Genomic DNA, 22,222 nt, shown 5'->3' with positions numbered 1-22,222 from the left:
GGGCCTCTCACTGTTGCGGCCTCTCCCGTTGCGGAGCACAGGCTCCGGACGCGCAGGCTCAGCAGCCATGGCTCACGGGCCCAGTCGCTCCGCGGCATGTGGGATTTCCCCGGACTGGGGCACGAACCCGTGTCCCCTGCATCGGCAGACGGACTCTCAACCACTGCGCCACCAGGGAAGCCCAAGAACTCACTTTTATTAAGTACCTTAAGCCTCTGCGTCAGTTTCATACTTTAAGACTCGTGCACTACCATTCAGTATACAGAGTGTTTATATGGGACTAAATCAGTACAGATTTCTCCTTTAAATAGTGTGGAACAGAAAATTAACTTCCATTTTTACGAATATTTATTAAAGGAGATCGACTTAAAATATATAGCTTTTTCAGCATCACAGAAGTAAAAAGGCGTAGCGATTTATGTCTTTGAATTCGTAAATATATTATTACCCATACCTAGTGTTACTTGACTGGTGTCTTTGAAAACTTAGATATTCATGAATCCCATGCAGGCCGACAATCAAGCAGAAGAGATAGACAGTCTTGGGCTAATTCTTATTCACAACAGTGGTGCCTGGAAAAATGTTTATCAGAAAAAATTGCCCTGGCTTTCTATTTGCTCCACAAGACAAACCCAGCTGGTGGGGTCTGTTGGCTTAGCACTGACTGGTAGCAGCATCTGCTGAGATCCCGCTGCCCATCCCTAGGCAAAGCCTGTGGGGAGGGAATCCCAAACAGGGCAGGCAGGACAGCTGTGGAGAGTCAAGGATGATAGTCACAGCCAACTGATTTGAAAACTGTTGCCATGTGACCCTTACTGATACCAGTTTGGGCTGCTTATCTGCCTGGCACAAGTCAAAACCACTCACTCATGCCCAAGCGCCAGATTTGTTGCAGAGTCCAAAGCTTTTGCTGATAAGGCTGTCACAAAATAAATTCAGTTCTTCCACGGCAGCTGTGTTACGTGGCTATGACTCTGCCACCAGTGTTAGTAGAACGCCCTGTCCTGCGCAGAGAATGGGGAAAGTAGACCAGCACTAGCTTTTCCCTCTGGGCCCCTCCTTTTCCCAAAGTCCACCTACACTCTCCTGTACCCTGGACCTACCCCCTCTCCGTGCCAGTAGTTTATGACTGTGCTAATGATGGAGCTAGGCTGGCCCGCCCCATTGCTGAATGCCTGTTAGTCATGATGCTTCACTCCATGGGGATTAGTAGCAATGTAAGTGTGACAGAATTTAGGATTTATTGTAACTCAGTGCTATTTTATAAACATGGCCCTGGGCCATGACTAAGTGCCAAATACTATACTTGCATTTTTCCATTAGGATTGCACTAAGTACATTTTCTTCTAGACTGTCCTTTAAAACATTATTCCAAAGAGTCTCTGATGTTTGTTAGCTTTTAGAACTTTTCTAAAACTTTAATATAAATTACTTTTATTGTTCTAAGTTAAATGTTAGTTTTGTATTATTAATGTTTCATCATTTACTTTTAATAAAATTGTCCTACTGTTCATTTTCCCCCAACTATAGGTATGGAACAGGCTGTTTCTTACTATGTAATACAGGCCGTAAGGTTGGTTTTTTTCAAATTAAAAGATTAGGAACACTCTTGCACTGCTGGTGGGAATGTGAATTGGTACAGCCACTATGGAGAACGGTATGGAGGTTCCTTAAAAAACTACAAATAGAACTACCATATGACCCAGCAATCCCACTACTGGGCATATACCCTGAGAAAACCATAATTCCAAAAGAGACATGTACCAAAATGTTCATTGCAGCTCTATTCACAATAGCCCGGAGCTGGAAACAACCTAAGTGTCCATCATCGGATGAATGGATAAAGAAGATGTGGCACATATATACAATGGAATATTACTCAGCCATAAAAAGAAACGAAACTGAGCTATTTGTAATGAGGTGGATAGACCTAGAGTCTGTCATACAGAGTGAAGTTAGTCAGAAAGAGAAAGACAAATACCGTATGCTAACACATATATACGGAATTTAAAAAAAAAATGTCATGAAGAACCTAGGGGCAAAACGGGAATGAAGACGCAGACCTACTTGAGAATGGACTTGAGGATATGGGGAGGGGGAAGGGTGGGCTGTGACAAGGCGAAAGAGAGGCATGGACGTGTATACACTACCAAACGTCAGGTAGATAGATAGTGGGAAGCAGCCGCAGAGCACAGGGAGATCAGCTCGGTGCTTTGTGACCGCCTGGAGGGGTGGGATGGGGAGGGTGGGAGGGAGGGAGATGCATGAGGGAAGGGATGTGGGAACAGATGTATATGTATGACTGATTCACTTTGTTATAAAGCAGAAACTAATTAAAAAAATAAATAAATAAACTTAAAAAAAAATGGATAACCAGTGGACCTACTATATAGCACAGGGGACTCTGCTCAATGTTATGTGGCAGCCTGGATGGGAGGGGAGTTTGGGGGAGAATGGGTACATGCATATGTATAGCCGAGTCCCTTTGCTGTGCATCTGAAACTATCACAACATTGTTAATCGGCTATACTCCAATATAAAATAAAAAGTAAAAAAAAAAAAAAAAAAAAAAAAGATTAGTGAAAGTCTTCTTTAACTTCATATAAATAATACTTGAGCATAATTTGCTATTAAGTTACTTTTGAGTCAGGAGCTTTTATTTAATTTTTATCAGGGTTTAATTTAGAGCTCAGTAAAAATGATGAAAATCACTACATTTGAATGGTTCTTGTGAGAACCATTTTAGGTTCTTTGAATTTTACCTGTGTGTTTTTAATTGTGTTAGTGGGATATCTACACTAGGACCGTGTCAGATTCTTAATGCAAATCTAATTTGGAACGAGGGATAAACTTTTTGTGCTGTTTAAGTGTACTGTTCTTAATACTGGTAATTTTGACTTTTAAGATCTGTTTTCTAAATTGTTATATTTATTGAATTATGTTGTAACTAGATCATTTTTGCTTTAAAAATATTCTAATGCTATCTTTTTGTTTTCCTGACTAATGAAATCTTTTTCTCTTTCCTACAGTGTGTATTTTCTGAACATGGCCTTCTGACCACAGTGGCTTACAAACTTGGCAGAGACAAACCAGTGTATTATGCATTAGAAGTAAGTACATTTCATTCAGTATAGATAATGTGACAAACATTCAAAGCTAATGAAAAACACAGTGTTGTCTGTAAGAATGAGAAGCAACTCCTCATCTGTTACAATTTTATGACATTGCAACAATTCAGTCACATCTTTATTTTTATTATTTATTTATTTATTTTTGGCTGCATCGGGTCTTCGTTGCTGCACGCAGGCTTTCTCTGGTTGCAGCGAGTGGGGGGCTACTCTTTGTTGTGGTGCGCAGGCTTCTCATTGCGGTGGCTTCTCTTGTTGCGGAGCATGGGCTCTAGGCACGCGGGCTTCAGTAGTTGTGGCACACGGGCTCAATAGTTGTGGTACATGGGCTCAGTAGTTGTGGTGCACGGGCTCAGTAGTTGTGGCACATGGGCTCAGTAGTTGTGGCACATGGGCTTAGTTGCTCCGTGGTATGTGGGATCTTCCCGAACCAGGGATCAAACCCGTGTTCCCTGCACTGGCAGGTGAATTCTCAACCACTGAGCCACCAGGGAAGTCCCCAGTCACATCTTTAGGCTCCACTTCCAATTCTAGTTCTCTTGCTATTTCTAGTTACTTCCTAGAAATAGTGTTGAACCTCTCAAAGTCATCCATGAGGGTTGGAATGAACTTCTTCTAAACTCCTGTTAATGTTATAATTTTGACCTCTTCCCATGAATCACAAATGTTCTTAATGGCATCTAGAATGGTGAATCCTTTCTAGTAGGTTTTCAGTGTACTTTGCCCAGAATAGATCCATCAAAGGAATCACTATCTTGACAGCTCTAGCCATACAAGATGTATTTCATAAACAATAAGACTTGAAATTCAAAATTACTCCTTGATCTATGGGCTACAAAATGTATGTTGCATTAGCAGGCAGGAAAACAACACGAGTCTCATTGTACATCTCCATCAGAGCTCTTGTGTGACCAGGTGCATTGTCAATGAGTGGTCATATTTTGGAGGGAATCCTCTTCTGAGCATTAGGTCTCCACAGAGGGTTTTAAATATTCAGTAAATCATGTTGTGAACAGATGTGCTGTCATCCAGGCTTTCTTGTTCCATTTATACAGCACAGGCAGAGTAGATTTAGCATAATTCATTCTTAAGGACCCTAAGATTTTCAGAATGGTAAATGAGCATTGGCTTCAACTTAAAGTCACCAGTTGCGTTAGCCCCTAACAAGAGAGTCAGCCTGTCCTCTGAAGCTTTGAAGCCAGGCATTGACTTATTTTCTCTAGCTATGAAAGTTTCAGATATATCTTCTTCCAGTATAAGGCTGTTTCATCTACATTGAAAATCTGTTGTTTAGTGTGGCCCCCTTCATTAATGAAGGTGTCTTAGCTAGATCTTCTGAATTACTTCCTGTGGCCTCTACATCAGCACTTACTGCTTTACCTTGTACTTTTACGTTACAGAGACAGTTTCTTTCCTTAAACTTCATGAACCAACCTCTGCTAGTTCCAATCATTTTTTCTGAAGCTTCCTAACGTCTCTCAGCCTTCACAGAATTAAAGAGAGTTAGGGCCTTGCTCTGGATTAGGCTTTGGCTTAAGGGAATGTTGTAGCTGGTTTGATCTTCTTTCCAGACCACTCAAACTTTCTCCATATCAGCAACAAGGCTATTTCACTTCTTTATCATTTGTGTGTGCACTGGAGTATCACTTTTAATTTACTTCAGGAACTTTTCCTTTGCATTCACAACTTGGCTAACCATTTGGAGCAAGAAGCCGAGCTTTCAGCCTGGCTCAGCTTTAGATGTTCCTTCCTCACTAAATTTAATTATTTCTATCTAGCTTTTGATTTAAAGTGAGAGACATGTGACTTTTCCTTTCACTTGAACACTTAGAGGCCATTACAGGGTTATTAATTGGCCTAATTTCGTTATTGTTCTGTCTCAGGGAATAGGGAGACCTGAGGAGAGGGAGAGAGATGGGGAACGGCCACTTGGTGGAACAGTCAGAACACACACATTTATCATTAAGTTCGCCGTCTTATATAGGCACAGTTTATGGCACCCCAAAACAATTACAATAGCAACACCAAAAATCACTGATCTCAGATCACCTTAAACAACTATAATAATAAAAGTTTGAAAAAAATGCGAGAATTACCAAAATGTGCCACAGAAACACAAAGTAGTGAGCAAATGCTGTTAGAAAAATGGCACCAATAGACTTGCTCTGTGCAGGGTTACCACAAGCCTTCAATTTGTAAAAAACACAGTACCTGTGAAGCACAATAAAATGACGTATCCCCACTGTGGGATTTGTGCCTCCGTGACTAGAAACACTGTTTCTGCTACTCTAGCCTGAGTGTTCATTAATTTAGTCTAATAACCTCATCATATCACTGGCTCCAGGAACATATATTAAAATACCTAGCTGTTTTTCAAATGAATTATTATCAAGCCAAGTCGATGCCATTTTGTATTTGCACAGACGATCTTTTGTTAATCTAAATTGAGGTCTTTGTTTCTTCCTGTTAAATTTCAGGATAGTAATTTCAGCCTGTTCTGACACAATCTGAATGCTTTTTCGCTCTTCACACTGTTCCTCTTCCAGTTTTGTCTCATCTGGAGACTGGTAAGCTTTATGATTTCAGTTTTTTTGTTTTGTTTTGTTTTGCGATACGCGGGCCTCTCACCGTGGTGGCCTCTCCCGTTGCGGAGCACAGGCTCCGGACGCGCAGGCTCAGCGGCCATGGCTCACGGGCCCAGCCGCTCCGCGGCATGTGGGATCTTCCCGGACCAGGGCCTGAACCCGTGTCCCCTGCATCGGCAGGCAGACTCTCAACCACTGCGCCACCAGGGAAGCCCCATGTGATTTCGTTTTGATTCATGTAATTTTTTTTTTTTAGTTTCATAGAATTTTAAAGCAGAGAGGGGCAGTGGATTAGATGACAACAGGCTTTGCTACACCCTGCTATCCCCTTGTTTTATACATGAAGAAGACAAGTGAAATTGGAGTCATTTGGCCAAGGTAGCTTGACAACTAGTAAGTAGCCAATCCTTGGTGCAAATCCCAGTTATTGGGCATCAAAGTCTAGATGCCTAGGCTGCTCCACTGTGCCATCTCCTTCCTTGTAAATCTGAGTATTCAGGGCTCCAGTCTACCAAGTCCACTGTTCTTTTCACTGTATCTCCCATGTCACACCCTTCTACTAACCTAGCAACTTGGCCACAACACACACACACTAGTATATTAACAGCAATAGATAGAATCTTTTTTCTTTTCCGAATTCTTTTCAGTTAACAAACATTTTGTAAAATTAAGAAAATCAAAAAAGAGTGCAGAGAACAAAGTTAGGTGGGTAAAACTTTTTCTCAGTGAATTCATGCAAATTCCACCTGGTCACACTGCTTCCTTTTTGGGTTAAAGTGCTTACAAAGCAGATATTTAATACCCATTTCTTTCATTTGACAGATTGTTGTTAGGCTTGGCAATCTGAGGTATTCAAAAAGTAACTTTCTACCCTTTTTGAAAACAAACTATAACTACCCCTCTTAGTTTTTAGTCTTCTTTCATTCTCCCTCTGCTGATTTGGAAGCAACATAATGCACTTCTCATTTTTTGTTGTTGTTTTGGGGTTTTTTGGTAGTACCTTCAAAATAATAACTATATCTTTTTCTAAGAGTGCTTATAATTGTTTAGTATTTTTAATAACCACCCAACCATGATGAGGACCTTGGATGCTTTACCCTTGCCACCTCCATCCATAATCATGTTATTGAGTTTAAAATGTTCATTTCCCCTTTTTCTTAAACATTCAATAATTCATACTGTTTTCAGTCAATCATAAATCATATCAATTGACATATTTTGTCAATTTCTGTGTCCAGTATCATTTCCTTGGTCCCATACCTTTTATACCGTCCTCCAACCCCCAGTTTTTTCTTGCTGAGGGATAGCCTTTCGTAGTTCATAGAGTCTGGTGTGGTGAGCCTATTCTTTTTTAAGTTTGTCTTTATTTTGCTCTCTCTCTGGGGTGGATATAAAACTCAGTTGCTTTACCTGCATCCCTTCTGGCCATTTTTTGATGCTGATGAGACCTTCGCTGTTCTGATTTAAAAGTGGTTCCTTTGTAGATAGATAATCTGGAAGTTTTAAACGTTATATCCTTATCATTGATGTTCCGTAGTTTTACTATGACGTGCCTGAGTTTGGATTTATTTTTACTTATTCTGTTAGGTACTTGGATACAAGTCTGTCTTCAGTTCTGGAACATTCTCAGCAATTATCTCTTCAAATATTGCTTCTCTACCATTACCTCCATCCTCTTCTGGAATTGCTATTGTACGGATATTGGAACCTTCCAACCCACCCTCCATGTCTCTTAACTGCCCTTTTATATATTTTTAATCTCTTTGTTTCTCTGTGCTGCATCCCTGGTGAGTTTCTCAGTATCTACCTTACATTTCCAAATTCTCTCTTTAAAACAAACAAAACAAAAATGTTTTAATTGTGAAATGTAACACATGTATAGAAAAAGTGCATAAAACATCAATGTACAGCTTAACAAATTATTACAAAAAGAAGACCCATGTAACTTCACCCAGGTCAGGAAACAGAAAACTACCAGGAGCCTTCTATGTGCCCCTCCCAATCACATCCTCTTCCCTTTCCCCTAAGTTAACCCTGCCCTGACTTTTATTATGATCACTTTCTTACTTTTCTTTACAATTCTAACGCTTAAATGTGTAACCCTAAACACGGAGGTTAGTTTTGCATGTTGTTAATACTTTATATATTAAAAATATAAGAGAGAGACTGAGTAATACAGTATGCAATCTTTGATCTGGCCTCTTTCACTCAACATTTTATTTGGGAGATTCATCTGTGTTGTTAAATATAGCTATTGTTCCATTCTTTTTCATTACCATGTGTAAATATCACCAGCAGTATATGGGAACACTACTTTGCCTAGTTTCTCTGTCTATTCTACAGTTTATCTCATCTATTACATTTTTAAATCTCACTCAGTAATTTCATTTCTAGAATCTTTAACTGGTTATTTTTCATGTCCACCTGATTTTATTTCTCTTTTCTTTTAATTTGTAATCCATGGGGTTTTTTTTCATGGAAATCATACCTTAATCTACCTCTTTGTGTTTTGTTGTTGTTACTGTTTTGTTTTGTTGTTGTTTTTTCCTCTTTTTGGCGGTGCTGCGGACACGCAGTGTCTTAGTTCCCCGACCAGGGATTGAACCCGTGCTCCCTGCGGTACAAGTGCAGAGTCCTAACCACTGGATTGGAATGGATTCTATTCCAGATGTTATGTTTTGTTGACTGATGTCATTTTTTCCCCTTCCATACATTTTCATTAGAAGTGATGCTTGCAAGCTAGCATATGATATGCTGTAATGTCTAATTTATATAGTATATATACAAAGCATATATATTTTTTAATTTAATCAATTTTTACTAGAAGTATAATTGACTTACAATATTACATTAGTTTTAGGTGTGTAACATAGTGATTAAGTATTTTTGTACATTACAAAATGATCACCACAGTAAGTCTAGTTAGCATCTGTCACCATACAAAATTATTACAGTATTACTGACTATATTCCCAATGCTGTATATTACATCCCCATGACTTGTTTACTTTATAACTGGAAGTTTGTACCTCTTAATCTCCCTCATCTATTCCACTCATTCTGCTACCCCCTTACCCCCTGGCAACCAGCATTTTGTTCTCTGTTTCTATGAGTCTATTTCTGTTTTATTATGTTTATTCGTTTGTTTTATTTTTTAGATTCCACATGTAAGTGAAATCATGCTATATTTTCTTTCTCTGTCTGATTTATTTCACTTAGCACAATACCCTCCAAGTCCATCCATATTTTCACAAATGGCAAGATGTCATAATATTCCATTTTATATATATCATAAAGTTATCCATTTTATCCATCTATTAATAGATGCTTAGGTTGCTTTCATATCTTGGCTATTGTAAATAGTGCTGCAATGAATGTAGGGCTGCATATATCTTTTCTAACTAGTGTTTTTGTTTTCTTTGGAAAAATACCCAGAAGTGGATTTGCTGTATCGTATGGTAGCTCTACTTTTGATTTTTTTGAGGAACCTCCCCACTGCTCTCCACAGTGGCTGCACCAAGTTAACATTCCCACCAACAGTGTCCAAGAGTTCCCTTTTCTCCACACCCTCGCCAACACTTGTTGTTTGTGTTATTTTTGATAATAGCCATTATGACAGGTATGAAGAGATCTCACTGTGGTTATGATTTGCATTTCCCTGATGATTAGTGATGTTGAGCACCTTTTCATGTGTTTATTGACTAGCTATATGTCTTCTTTGGAAAACTGTCTACTGAGGTCCTCTGTCAGTTTTTTAATCAAATTGTTTGTTTTTGATGTTGAGTTATTTGAGTTCTTTGTATATTTTGTATATTAACCCCTTATGAGATACATGATTTGCAAATATCTTCTCCCATTCAGTGGGCTGCCTTTTCGTTTTGTTGATACCTTCCTTCAGTGTGCAAAAGCTTTTTAGTTTATTTTCGCTTTTGTTTCCCTTGCCTGAGGAGACAGATTCAAAAAAGTATTGCTAAGACCCAAGGTCAGAGAGCATACTGCCTGTGTTTTCTTCTAAGAGTTTTATGGTTCCAGGTCTTACATTTAAGGTTTTAATCTATTTGGAGTTTATTTTTATATATGGTGTGAGAAAGTAGTCCAGTTTGATTCTCTTGCATGTAGCTGTTCTATTTTCCCGATACCATGGTTGATGTTTTAATAATAGATTTCTTCATGTATTTTGGAATTTTCCCTTCCAGACTCATTTTCCATTAAGGCAATAGCCCTAGTCAGCATGTAGACAATTGCTTGTTTTCCAGTACCCCTACACAAGCAGGAAAGCACTACCTAGCCCCTGGCTTCAGGCACTGACAGTCTTCCTGATCTTACACCAAGCACTTCGAATCCCTTTCCTCTGCAGGAGTCAGCTCCGGCCACCACTCCTGCTCCCTGACACACACAGAAAAATGACTCGCAATCCATCATGCCTGTGGCCTCAAATCCTGCTTAGCCGTGCATTTCTGTTTCTGTCCACATCGATGCTATTCTCTATCTGAGTTAGCATGTGTTGATTTGGTTTTCTCTTTTTACGTTTTGCCTGTTATCCTCTGTTAGGGCCAGAAGTGATTTTTTTTGTAAACAATGTAGTTTATTTATTTATTTATTTATGGCTGTGTTGGGTCTTTGTTGCTGTGCACGAGCTTCAGTAGTTGTGGCTCGCAGGCTCTGTAGTTGTGGCTCATGGGCTTAGTTGCTCCACGGCAGGCATGTGGGATCTTTCCGGACCAGGTCTCAAACCCGTGTCCCCTGCATTGGCAGGTGGATTCTTAACCACTGCGCCACCAGGGAAGCCCCAGGACAGGTGATTTTTAAAGTGCAAACTCATCCATCTCTGTTGATAGGGATGTTTACCTCTTTTTTATCACCAAGAATATTAACATCTCTGGGTTCTTACTTCATTATTAGTAAAAAGGAATTGGGACACCTGATGCTTCAGGTGTTTTGAGACTTTAAACTCATATTAAACTGCTAAAATTTGTCCCACTCTTTTTTTAAAAAATAAACATTTATTTATTTATGGCTGCACTGGGTCTTCATTGCTGCGTGCGGGCTTTCTCTAGTTGCGGCAAGCCGGGGCTACTCTTCGTTGTGGTGCGTGGGCTGCTCATTGCAGTGGCTTCTCTTGTTGCTGGAGTACTGGCTCTAGGCATGCGGGCTTCAGTAGTTGTGGTGCATGGGCTCAGTAGTTGTGGGTCGCGGGCCCTAGAACGCAGGCTCAGTAGTCACACGCACGGGCTTAGTTGCTCCGCGGCATGTGGGATCTTCCCGGACCAGGGCTCGAACCCGTGTCCCCTGCATCGGCAGGCAGAGTCTTAACCACTGCGCCACCAGGGAAGCCCTGTCCCACTCTTAATAGTTGGAAAATTTTCTTAGTGGTGGAAGATACTGAAGCAAAATAGACCAAGGATTACCAAAATAGGACGAGTAGTTCTGCCTTCCCTCTGCCATCTGTGCACTACCTTCCCCAAACTGTGCTTTTCCCTACCTTGTTCATCTTCTTTTTCTAAATGTTATTTCACGAAACAAAATTCTTTTGGGGGCCTTTAATCTGATTATGAACTTGAGCTTACTTTGGATTTGAGACTTCCATGTTCTGTATTCTGTCACTAGGATATAAGTTCCCTGAGGTCAGAATATTAATCTGTCTTGTTCACCACTCTATCCCAGAGGCTGGCACATAGCAGACACTTAATAAATATTGTTTATATACCAAATCCTATGTTATGCCATTTTTGTCTATTTAAACATGAACTTCAAAGAGGATTCCTTATATCCCACCCCCACTGTTTTCTTTGAATGTCCTTTTTCTCCTCTCTTTGGTATGATTTGTGATTATAGTGTTAAGTTTTTGTTTTGGGAGTTTTTCATCCCTCTTCAGCCAGATATTCCATTTCAGGTATAAGTCTCATATATTAGTTAACTGTTGCTGCATAACAATATTACCACTGATGTAAGTGGCTTAAAACCATACCCATGTATTATCTTATAGTTTCCAGGGGTCAGGAGTCCAGGCAAAGCTTAGCTGGATCCTCTGCTCGGGGTCTCACCAGGCTGCAGTCAAGGTGTAGGCTGAGGCTACAGTCTCATCTGAGGCTCCATCTGCTTCTAGGTTCACTCAGATTATTGGCCAGATTTAGTACCTTGTGGTTGTAGGACTGGGGGTTTCAGTTTCTTGCTAGCAGTCACCCAGAGGCTGCCCTTAGCTCCTAGAGGCCGCCTGAAGTTCCTTCCCATGTGAGGACTTAACACCAGCAAGGCAGGGCGAGAGTCCAGAAAACAGGTGTGATGATCTTATGCAACGTAATCACATGCACATCATCACATACGTCCCATCACCTTTGACATGTCCTGTTGGTTAGAAGCAAGTCATAGTCCCACCTCACTCAAAGGGAAAGGATCATGGAAGGCCATGAACAGCAGGAGGCGGGGATCATGGGGGCCTATAAACATTGTTTATGGACTTTTCTAAGGTACTTTCTTGGAAAGTGTACTTTCTGAGCAATAAGTGCTTTTATTTTTAATTCCCTAACTGGTTATCGAAGTATTAATGATGCAGATTACATTTCATGAATGCTTCCCCAATTCAACTCTGTGCTCCTGTTCTCTTTTCTTTGCAACTAAAAATGCTATAGAGTTAGATTTTGCATTTGTAATCATACAGAAGTTAAGTACAATATAAGTTATATATGTAGTGTTACATATTACTGTAGCATACACAAAACTATGTTTACTGTGCCTAATGGTTGATTTTAAGCAATTTAAGGATAATCTTAATTTTACATAATTTTTCTCCACACTTACTGATTTTAACCATAACTGCATTGTAAGATACATCCTGCATCCTGAAATATCTACTTTATACAGATACTGTTCATGGCAGTGGCATTCATGTCAAGGAGCTTTTGAGGGAAAGTATGTTTGCCTGCTATGGCATTATATCAGATCTACTTGATTATTTTTAATCTAGTCTTCGCATAGCCTGTTCCTTAGCCTTTCAGTTTGCAGGCTATGTGTCTAGTTTTCGAGTAATTTATTTCTCTTGTCCGGTTGTCATAGAACTTCTTCTTTTTACCCTCTCATTTCTATTATGTTTTTCTTAGAGAACCACTATTAGGTTTGTGTGCAGCTTTCCCAGTGGATCGTGACTTAGAATAAGGGTTGATTCATATTTATAGTTGGTGAGCTGAAGTACTGAATGTTTATATTTATGATATAATTGACGGTAACTTATTTGATAGCAAGTAGACAGTCACCTTCTATCTATCATTTTAGGTTTCCATTCCTGTACTCTTTTTTTCTGCCCATCTTCAAAGCATTATACCATCTTCCACTTTATCTCCTGCCTCTGGATTCAGAAGACTACATCTTTTGTGAATTTGGAGATTCCTCTTATTTTTATTAATTTTTTAAAAGCTATACCAAGTGTTATATCCTGATACCAAAATTATGTACTTCTTTCAGATAAGTGTTTTTTATATTGAACCTACTTCTTTGTTCAGTAACAGAACACTCCTGTGTACTCCTGCTGACCAAATTTAGAATAATTTTCTTCTGGAGCCTTGACAGTGGCTTTGAATTTTTTTTCTATTGTTTTAATCTAAAATAATGCCCTCTGGTCCTCAACCAGTTACCTTTAATGAAAACCTTGATTTTCCTTTTACTGCAACCACATTGCTTCCTCTCAAAAAAAACTGAGCATGTAAACATCCTGCCCTTTTCAGTGGAAATGAGGTACATGGGCATTTGATTTCCCGAAATATAAAGTTCCACTAGCTGGTAGCTGCAAGACCACTCCACTAGACTTCTAGCTCAGTGGCTTTTTAAAATTCATTACTTACTCACCTAAAACTATTGGAAATATACACATTTCGTGGTTAGATGCCACGTAGGACCAATGTCTTTTTTTTTTTTTTTTTTTTTTTGCGGTACGCGGGCCTCTCACTGTTGTGGCCTCTCCCGTTGCGGAGCACAGGCTCCGGACGCGCAGGCTCAGTGGCCATGGCTCACGGGCCTAGCCGCTCTGCAGCATGTGGGATCTTCCCGGACCGGGGCACGAACCCGTGTCCCCTGCATCGGCAGGCGGACTCTCAACCACTGCGCCACCAGGGAAGCCCCGGACCAGTGTCTTTTTAAGAGTATAGAACATCTGTTTTTCCATTTAGATCTAGAACTGTGCTGTCCAATATGGTAGCCACTAGCCACACCTGACTACTGAGCACTTGAAATGTGGCTAGTCCAAATTGAGATGTGCCGTAAGCATAAATGATATACCTGATATCAAAGACTTAGTGAAATATATACAAATAAAAGATCTCAAGTTTTATATTGATTACATGTTGCAATGATAATATTTTTAATATATTGGGTTAAGCAAAATATATTATGATTAATCTAACCTTTTTAAATATGATAACTAGAAAATTTAAATTACATGTGTGGCTCACATTATATTTCTATTAAACAGCACTGTTCTAGAAAACCTTATATATTTTCTAGCCTTTGGCAGCTACTATCTCTGAATTGTTCGCTTCCAAAGGATGTGTGAGAGTTGAACTATTGTCTCCAAAAGCAAACAATTTACTTAGTTCTCCTTGATGGTCCCACGCTGTACCTAAATATATAATATATCAAAATTAGGAAGTGTATTAAGAACTTTCTTTTTTGGGGTGGGAGAAACATTGGATTAGAGTCCCTTGTCAGGTGTTTGCTGAATTGTCTTTGTCCCATTTTTAAAGTCTGGTTATATTTGCACAGGGATGTCAAATCTGTTCCTCAAATAATTTTTTATAGCTGAAAATTCACTGTATAAAAAGAGCAACTGCGATGTTTTGCCAGCTTTGCAGTAGCATTTAGTGACCTGTTCTCATAGCAGCTATGAATGATAGGATGTATCAACATGTTCAGCATCTAGTTTGTTTACATCCTGAAAACAGATGGCAAGAAAGGGTAACCATTTGTAATTCAATTAATTTAACTGGGGACAGGGAGGCAGGTGACATATAAAAAACATTCTGCTTCCTACACTTAATATTACCTGATGTTTTGGTTTGGGGTGACTCTGTGGAAGTAATTTACATTAATAATCTATATGAAGAAAAAAAGAAGGAAAAAATAATCCATATGAATGAAACATCAGAACCAAAAAACTATTTTTTTTTGGAATTCCTAATGGTTTTTGCTGATACTTCTTTTGCCCCCAGAATCTTTTTATAAACATCTTTTTTTTTTTTTTTTTTTTTTTTGTGGTACGAGGGCTTCTCACTGTTGCGGCCTCTCCCGTTGTGGAGCACAGGCTCCGGACGCGCAGGCTCAGCGGCCATGGCTCACGGGCCCAGCCGCTCCGCGGCACGCGGGATCCTCCCAGACCGGGGCACGAACCCGTGTCCCCTGTATTGGCAGGCGGACCCTCAACCACTGCGCCACCAGGGAAGCCCTTAAACATCTTTATTGAGATGTAATTGCCATATCACATGATTCACTCTTTTAAGGTGTGTAATTCAATGTTCTTTAGTATATTCACAAAGTTGTGCAACCATCACCACAGTCTAACTGTAGAACATTTTTATCACCCCAAAGAATAACTGCATCACCTCAACCCTAGGCAAGCACTAACCAACCCTTTGTCTCTCTGGATTTGCATATTCTGGACATTTCATATAAATGGAGTCATACAATATATGGTCTTTCATAGCATAATGTTTTCAAGATTCATCCATGTTGTAGCAGAATTTCATGTCTTTTCATGGCCAAATAATTTTCCACTGTGGGGATATACTACATTTTATTTACCCATACATCAGTCAATGGAATTTGGCTGATACTTTTTTAACACTTAAAGAATTAAAGAAGCTAATATTTACATTCAGTAAGAACCTTCCTGTGTACTCCTGTATACTTCCTGTATTGAGCCTCATCGTAATTTCTTTAGGTAACTGTTGTTGTAGTCACCACCATTATATAGTTGAATAAATGGAGTCTCAGAAAGCCTAACTAATTTGCCTAAGATCACATAGCAGTTAAGAAGTAGAGCTCAGACTCAAACCAGTTCATCTGACTCCAAACCCCATCCCTTGGTGATTTTGTTGGAAAGAATAATTACTTTGTAGTTAGCTTCTTTGCTAACTTTTTTATTGTGGTTGCTAGATTTAATATAATGTTAGCTATGGGAAATGGGCTTGAAAAAACTCTCAGGGTGGCCTTTCCCAATAACTTTGTGGATAAGATGGGAATGTACTCTGGGTGATAATATACCTCAGTAGTTTAGCAACAGATAGAACAATTGTACAAGAAGCAAATTGATCAACACACTGATGTCCACCTACTGGCACATGAAAGACTTCTGTAATGCCCTAGATAAACAATATTTGTAGTAAAAGACCTAGTTTATGATATTTGTAGAAATCCCAATGTTGAAATTTTTGAATTTTTTTCATCTGGTAGTGTCATGCACAGAGAATATGCTCAATAAAAGCTTTTTATTGTGATAACATATAGTCTCTCTCGGATTCCTTTATTCCCATAGGGTTCCGTAGCTATAGCCGGTGCTGTTATTCGCTGGCTAAGGGACAATCTTGGAATTATAAAGACCTCTGAGGAAATTGGTGAGTATGTTCTAACAAAGGGCTAGAATCTACATAATAAGAATTTTAAATATTTTTACCCTTGCAGTCTGTTAATACATGTGCTTTGCCCCGTATGTGACATTAAACTATATGAATTCCTATTATGAGTTTGATTTACACATAAAAGATTATTTTGTGAAGATTTATAAAACAACAAATTGACATGATTAGTGGTAGATATTAATAAACTGGCATGGTAGGGCATAAAAATCACCCAAGTGTAAAACTGAACACCAAAGATTGCCAGAATCTGCAGTTAAATTTATCTGATGAGAAAAAGCTTTAAGTCTTATTAGAATGAGAATTAAAACTCCAGTACCTGTAATTTAAGTATTAATATGGCTATTTTCAGACAATGGATAATTATTTTGAACCATCTACTTTAATTTCGCCTGAAGGTGAGACAATCAGGAACACATTTCTGATTAGGGACACACTGAAGGCCACTTCTTCATCTGCTAGTCAGCAACCTTAAAAATAGTGGAAATAGGGCTTCCCTGGTGGCGCAGTGGTTGAGAGTCCGCCTGCCGATGCAGGGGACACGGGTTCGTGCCCCGGTCCGGGAAGATCCCACATGCCGCGGAGCAGCTGGGCCCGTGAGCCATGGCCACTGAGCCTGCGCGTCCAGAGCCTGTGGTCCACAACGGGAGAGGCCGCAACAGTGAGAGGCCCGCGTACCACAAAAAAAAAAAATATATATAGTGGAAATAAGCTAAAATACCTTAACGAAACTAATCCAGTTCCTTTATTTCTTGGGCTGGGTTACATTTTACTGGGGGCTATTCAATGTGGAGAAATTTGCTTTTGTTGCTCCGGACATTCTGCTGTAATTAGGAACATTTTGCTGTACTAAATAATAGGAAACCAAAAGCTCTGTCCTAATTTTTTTTTTTTTTTTTTTTCTTTTTGTGGTATGCGGGCCTCTCACTGTTGTGGCCTCTCCCGTTGCGGAGCACAGGCTCCGGATGCGCAGGCCCAGCGGCCATGGCTCACGGGCCCAGCCGCTCCGCGGCACATGGGATCCTCCCAGACCGGGGCACGAACCCGTATCCCCTGCATCGGCAGGCGGACTCTCAACCACTGCGCCACCAGGGAGGCCCTGTCCTAATTTTTTAAACACGTGTGTTTATTGACTAAAATAAGTAGCATATAGTAGAGTGATTTTTGTTTGTTTGTTTGTTTGTTTTTAACGTTAGAGAAACTTGCTAAAGAAGTAGGTACTTCTTATGGCTGCTATTTCGTCCCAGCATTTTCAGGACTATATGCACCTTATTGGGAGCCCAGTGCAAGAGGGTAAGAATTGAAAATAAGGTACGCTTTTGTCGGTCTTGATTTATTTACTATATTAGCTAATAACTTATTAGTTAATAGTTTTCTATTTTCAAATGATTTTAAAGTATTGAGGAAACCTTTTACACTTGGCAAGTATAATTTCAGAACCTTTAAACTCCAAGAAGTTGGGAATTCCCTGGTGTTCTGGTGATTATGGCTCCGAGCTTCCACTGCAGGGAGCACGGGTTCGATCCCTGGTTGCGGAGCTAAGACACTGCATGCCACGCGACATGGCCAAAAAAAACCTCCAAGAAGTTATAAATCATCTGACAACTAAGCCCCTGCCATATTCATATTCATGTTAGTGTTATTATCTTTTATCTTCAAGGCACCTGCAAGTTATGTCTCAAAGGGACATCATCTAGATGAATATTGATTTGGTTTTATATTATTATCATCTATTTGGATAGATTTTGAACTTTTTCATATGTGGATGCAGCATTGTAGACTATAAGGACTTTCCAAGCTACTTAATGTTTATGTCCAGTTTTGTTTTTTTTAATGTCCATTTCCCCCCGACCCCGTACATTTCTACCTACCAAATTCAGTCTTTCCATATTTAGGACATTTCCAGTTGATGACTCATTTATTCCACTCTAATCTTAAAAATCTTTGTATTTTTAGGATCATCTGTGGGCTCACTCAGTTCACCAATAAATGCCATATTGCTTTTGCTGCATTAGAAGCTGTTTGTTTCCAAACTCGAGAGGTAATAAATATGGGCCCTTTTCTTGTACTTAATCCACCTTTATTATTCCTAAACAAATTATATATTAATGCCAGAAATTTATTAAAATTTATAAGCTTACTAAATATTTAATCAAAAATTAAGCCTGCCTAAACATTAATGTAATAACTACAAGTTTTTGTTCTTTTCCCAGCTGTCATTACTTTCTACGTTCCTGTTAGCTGCCAGGCGCTGGGCATTTTACAGTTGAGGGGATGCTGAGTGGTGTGTATTAGGCAAAGGGGATAGTTGCACAAACATAGGCACCATGGCAGGAAATCAGGGTGAAAAATAGAATTGTTTGGCTTGACTGGATATAGGGGTGAGTGCAGAGGTGTGGTGAGAGAAAAGGTTGGTTGTAACCAGATCAAGGAGGGCCTAGAAGACCAGCCTAAGAAATCTAAATTTTTATTCTGCAGGCTTTGGGGAGCTTTTGAGTGTTTTTGAGCAGAAGATGGCTATTTTCAGAGATGTTACTATGGAGTACTTTAATTATGTTCATTGCATTGGTTTATTTAAGATTTTGGACGCCATGAACCGCGACTGTGGAATTCCGCTCAGCCATTTGCAGGTAGATGGAGGAATGACCAACAACAAAATTCTGATGCAGCTACAAGCAGACATTCTGTATATCCCAGTAGGTTAGTAAACCTTCGTTCCTTTAAACTCCAAGACTAATGTTTCTTCGGAAGAACTGGTTTTTTTAGGCATATGTAACTGCAAAGATACTGATGTGGCTCTCTCCCCTCAGTGAAGCCCTCGATGCCTGAAACAACTGCCCTGGGAGCTGCCATGGCAGCAGGGGCTGCAGAAGGGGTTGGTGTTTGGAGTCTGGAACCTGAGGACTTGTCAGCTGTCACAATGGAGCGGTTTGAACCTCAGATCAACGCTGAGGGTACTGGTTTTTTAATTTTTTTTTTATTGAAGTATAGTTGATTTACAATATTGTGTTAGTTTCAGATGTACAGCAAAGTGATTCAGTTATACATACATATATATCTATTTTTTTCAGATTCTTTTCCCTTACAGGTTATTATAAAATATTGAGCATAGTTGCCTGTGCTATACAGTAGTTCCTTTTTGGTGAGGGTACTTGTAAAGATTGAAGATTGGTATACTGTGAAAAGTGAGAGAGAGTTTGCTTTTCTGTTTATTCATAAGTTGAGAAAGTAAATAAGATATCAAATGCTATTGTTTCAGGTTTGGCTACTAAGCATATTTGGATACACTGAATGAATGTGAATGAGAGGAATAGTTCCCTATTTAAAAAAAAAAACTTCTATAATCACTTTTTTACCATTCACTTCTAGTGTTTACAGTCCTTTCATGTAGGAGGATAACACTGCCACACTATCAGTTCTAGCTTGTTAGTGTAGCCTTTCCTGACAGTGACAAGGGAGATATATCGGCCACTGACCCCTCATGTCTGCATCGGATCATCTTTGGTGCCAGTGGCCAGTTTTAGGACAGGGTTATGTGGGGTAACGGATATTCTGATAACTTTTTTTTTTTTTTTTTGGTACGTGGGCCTCTCACTGTTGTGGCCTCTCCCGTTGCGGAGCACAGGCTCTAGACGTGCAGGCTCAGCGGCCATGGCTCACAGGCCCAGCCGCTCCGCGGCATGTGGGATCTTCCCGGACCGGGGCACGAACCTGTGTCCCCTGCATCAGCAGGCGGACTCTCAACCACTGCGCCACCAGGGAAGCCCTCTGATAACTTTTAAACACAGCAGGGCTAGCCTGACAAAAGCAGCAACAATTTAAATAAATGAGCATTAAATATTTGACTTACTGTCGTAATAAACAAGGCTAAGCCACAAGCTCTGACCAATACCTGTATTAAATTTGTGTATGAAAATAAGGTTTTATATACTGAATTTGGTTTTCAACCTTTTTAAAAACCTATGTATAAAATAACGTCAAAGTGGATTTTGTATGATATCCCAAGCTCCTCCACCCTCCCAAAAAGAGAAAATAGGTCAAGTAGGATTCCCCTTTCTAATTCATCACCACTTGCTTGTGAATGGCCTGGTCTTAGCAGGTAGCCTGTTTCCCCATCTCCCTTCATCGTGCAGACCAGGCTGAATTTCCCTCCAACTTCCAAGCAAGCTTCTCTCCCAGTCACTGGTAGTCACTAGCAACGGTACTCTCCGGAATCTGAGTCCTGGTAAAACTCCATGTCAGCTTAATACAATGTAACAAACGTCAGTTTAATATGTGTAACCATTTGTCAAGAATGCTGAGTGAGGGCCTTCCCTGGCAGTCCAGTGGTTAAGACTCCATGCTTCAAATGCAGGGGGCATGGGTTCTTCCCTGGTCAGATCCCACATGCTGCACGGGGCAGCAAAAAAAAAAAAAAAGAACGCTGAGTGAACATAAGTGTGGTACTTAGAACATCTCAATAAACTGCCTCTCTTATGTGTGGTTTTCCTACCTTCTGTGTCTAGAAAGTGAAATTCGTTATTCTACGTGGAAGAAAGCTGTGATGAAGTCAATGGGTTGGGTTACAACTCAGTCTTCAGAAAGTGGTAAAAATGTTTTTATTATTATTGCTACTTTGCCCTAGTATGTTAAATCGCTTCTTTAAGTATCTGGCCATTTATACTTACTTAGCAAGGCTGCTCTGAAGAAAAGTGTTATTGTAAGTTATAGTTTCTAATGTTTTGAAAACACTTTAAAGTTCTAAACATAAAATGTAAATTATTATGTTGATATACATACTTAACTCTGTTCTGCCATATCTTTCCTTATTAGTTTATTCCTGGTACTTCAATTGATAACTTAGTTTTCTAAAAGTAAAATTATTTCTGGTTTCTTCTTAATGAAAAAAAATCAACTAGACTTTTTTTTTTTCTTCTTCTTCTTAGTGTCTGACTTTGCCTTTCTGGGGGGCTGTCTTCATGACCTGAACCAACCGAAAGCTGTATTAATTTCAGAATATATTTCACTACTTCCTAGACTGCTTCCAAGCCCTTAGTGAGTGTATGTTATGAGAACTCATTGGAATCAGAGGAAGAAAAGTACCAAGCATAGTAAATTAGAAATGTCATAATTGGCAAATGCTCTTGGCAGAAAATAGAGGACTATTTTTTTTCAACCTCTTAGGTGGGAAGGTATTGCCTTAAGTAAACCATTTAATTGTAAACAGCCCTGAGCTGCCTTTAATATAGAAACAGCCTTAAACATGCCTTTAATATGGCATAATATTTTAATTCTTTGCTAAATGTAAGATTTCAAACATAGTGAATGAAACAATGGCCAATAATATATTGAAGCGTATAGTTTAATGGAGAAGAAAATATAAATGAAATATGGCCTGCCTTCCAACCCCAAAGCGAGTATAGAACCACTTGTAATGTATCTGGCTTTTAGGAGAAGCTTCTGGGATCATCTAGTACCACAGATTACGTGATCTGTATTTTCAGTCCTGGATGTTCCTACCTGAAGCTTTTGTTTATTCTCCTAAATAAGCTTTAAGCTTAATATCCATTTTCTTTAAATCTTTTGTTCTGAGACTCATCTTTCTTTCTAAGATAGTGGCAAAGCCTTTCTTGCTAAGACTGTTAGCAGTTTTGAGACCCTTTATAGCTAAACTTCTCAATCATAGGTATTTTTGTAGCACAGTGCTAGTTGCTTTGAAAGATATAACAGACATGCACTAGATTTATTTTCTGGTTGCCCTTAATTAATGGCTAATGAAAATGAGTTATATGTTTTCTTTGACAAGTTAGATTTTTTTTAAACAGCACAGGGACTTCCCTGATGGTCCAGTGGTTAAGACTACGTACTTCCAATGCAAGGGGCCCGGGTTCGATCCCTGGTCGGGGAACTAA

At 39.5% G+C, this 22,222-nt stretch overlaps 1 protein-coding gene across 5 annotated transcripts in view; it reads left to right on the top strand.

Annotated features, from left to right (window-relative positions):
- The window catches only part of GK (glycerol kinase), a 75,515-nt gene that overhangs the window by 45,018 nt on the left and 8,275 nt on the right, over positions 1-22,222 (top strand). For all 5 annotated transcript variants that reach the window (XM_081222367.1, XM_081222366.1, XM_081222365.1 and 2 more), the window contains 8 exons: positions 1,531-1,573; positions 3,030-3,110; positions 16,232-16,310; positions 17,528-17,624; positions 18,288-18,372; positions 18,911-19,031; positions 19,142-19,285; positions 20,837-20,917. In XM_081222367.1, coding sequence (XP_081078493.1) covers positions 1,531-1,573; positions 3,030-3,110; positions 16,232-16,310; positions 17,528-17,624; positions 18,288-18,372; positions 18,911-19,031; positions 19,142-19,285; positions 20,837-20,917 — 731 coding nt within the window. The remainder of the gene's footprint in view (positions 1-1,530; positions 1,574-3,029; positions 3,111-16,231; positions 16,311-17,527; positions 17,625-18,287; positions 18,373-18,910; positions 19,032-19,141; positions 19,286-20,836; positions 20,918-22,222) is intronic.

Source organism: Mesoplodon bidens (assembly GCF_964165515.1).
Source record: "Mesoplodon bidens genome assembly, chromosome: X".
Taxonomy (NCBI): Eukaryota; Metazoa; Chordata; class Mammalia; order Artiodactyla; family Ziphiidae; genus Mesoplodon; species Mesoplodon bidens.
The sequence above is the reverse complement of the archived record's forward strand: the minus strand, read 5'-3'. Positions and strand labels throughout refer to the sequence as shown.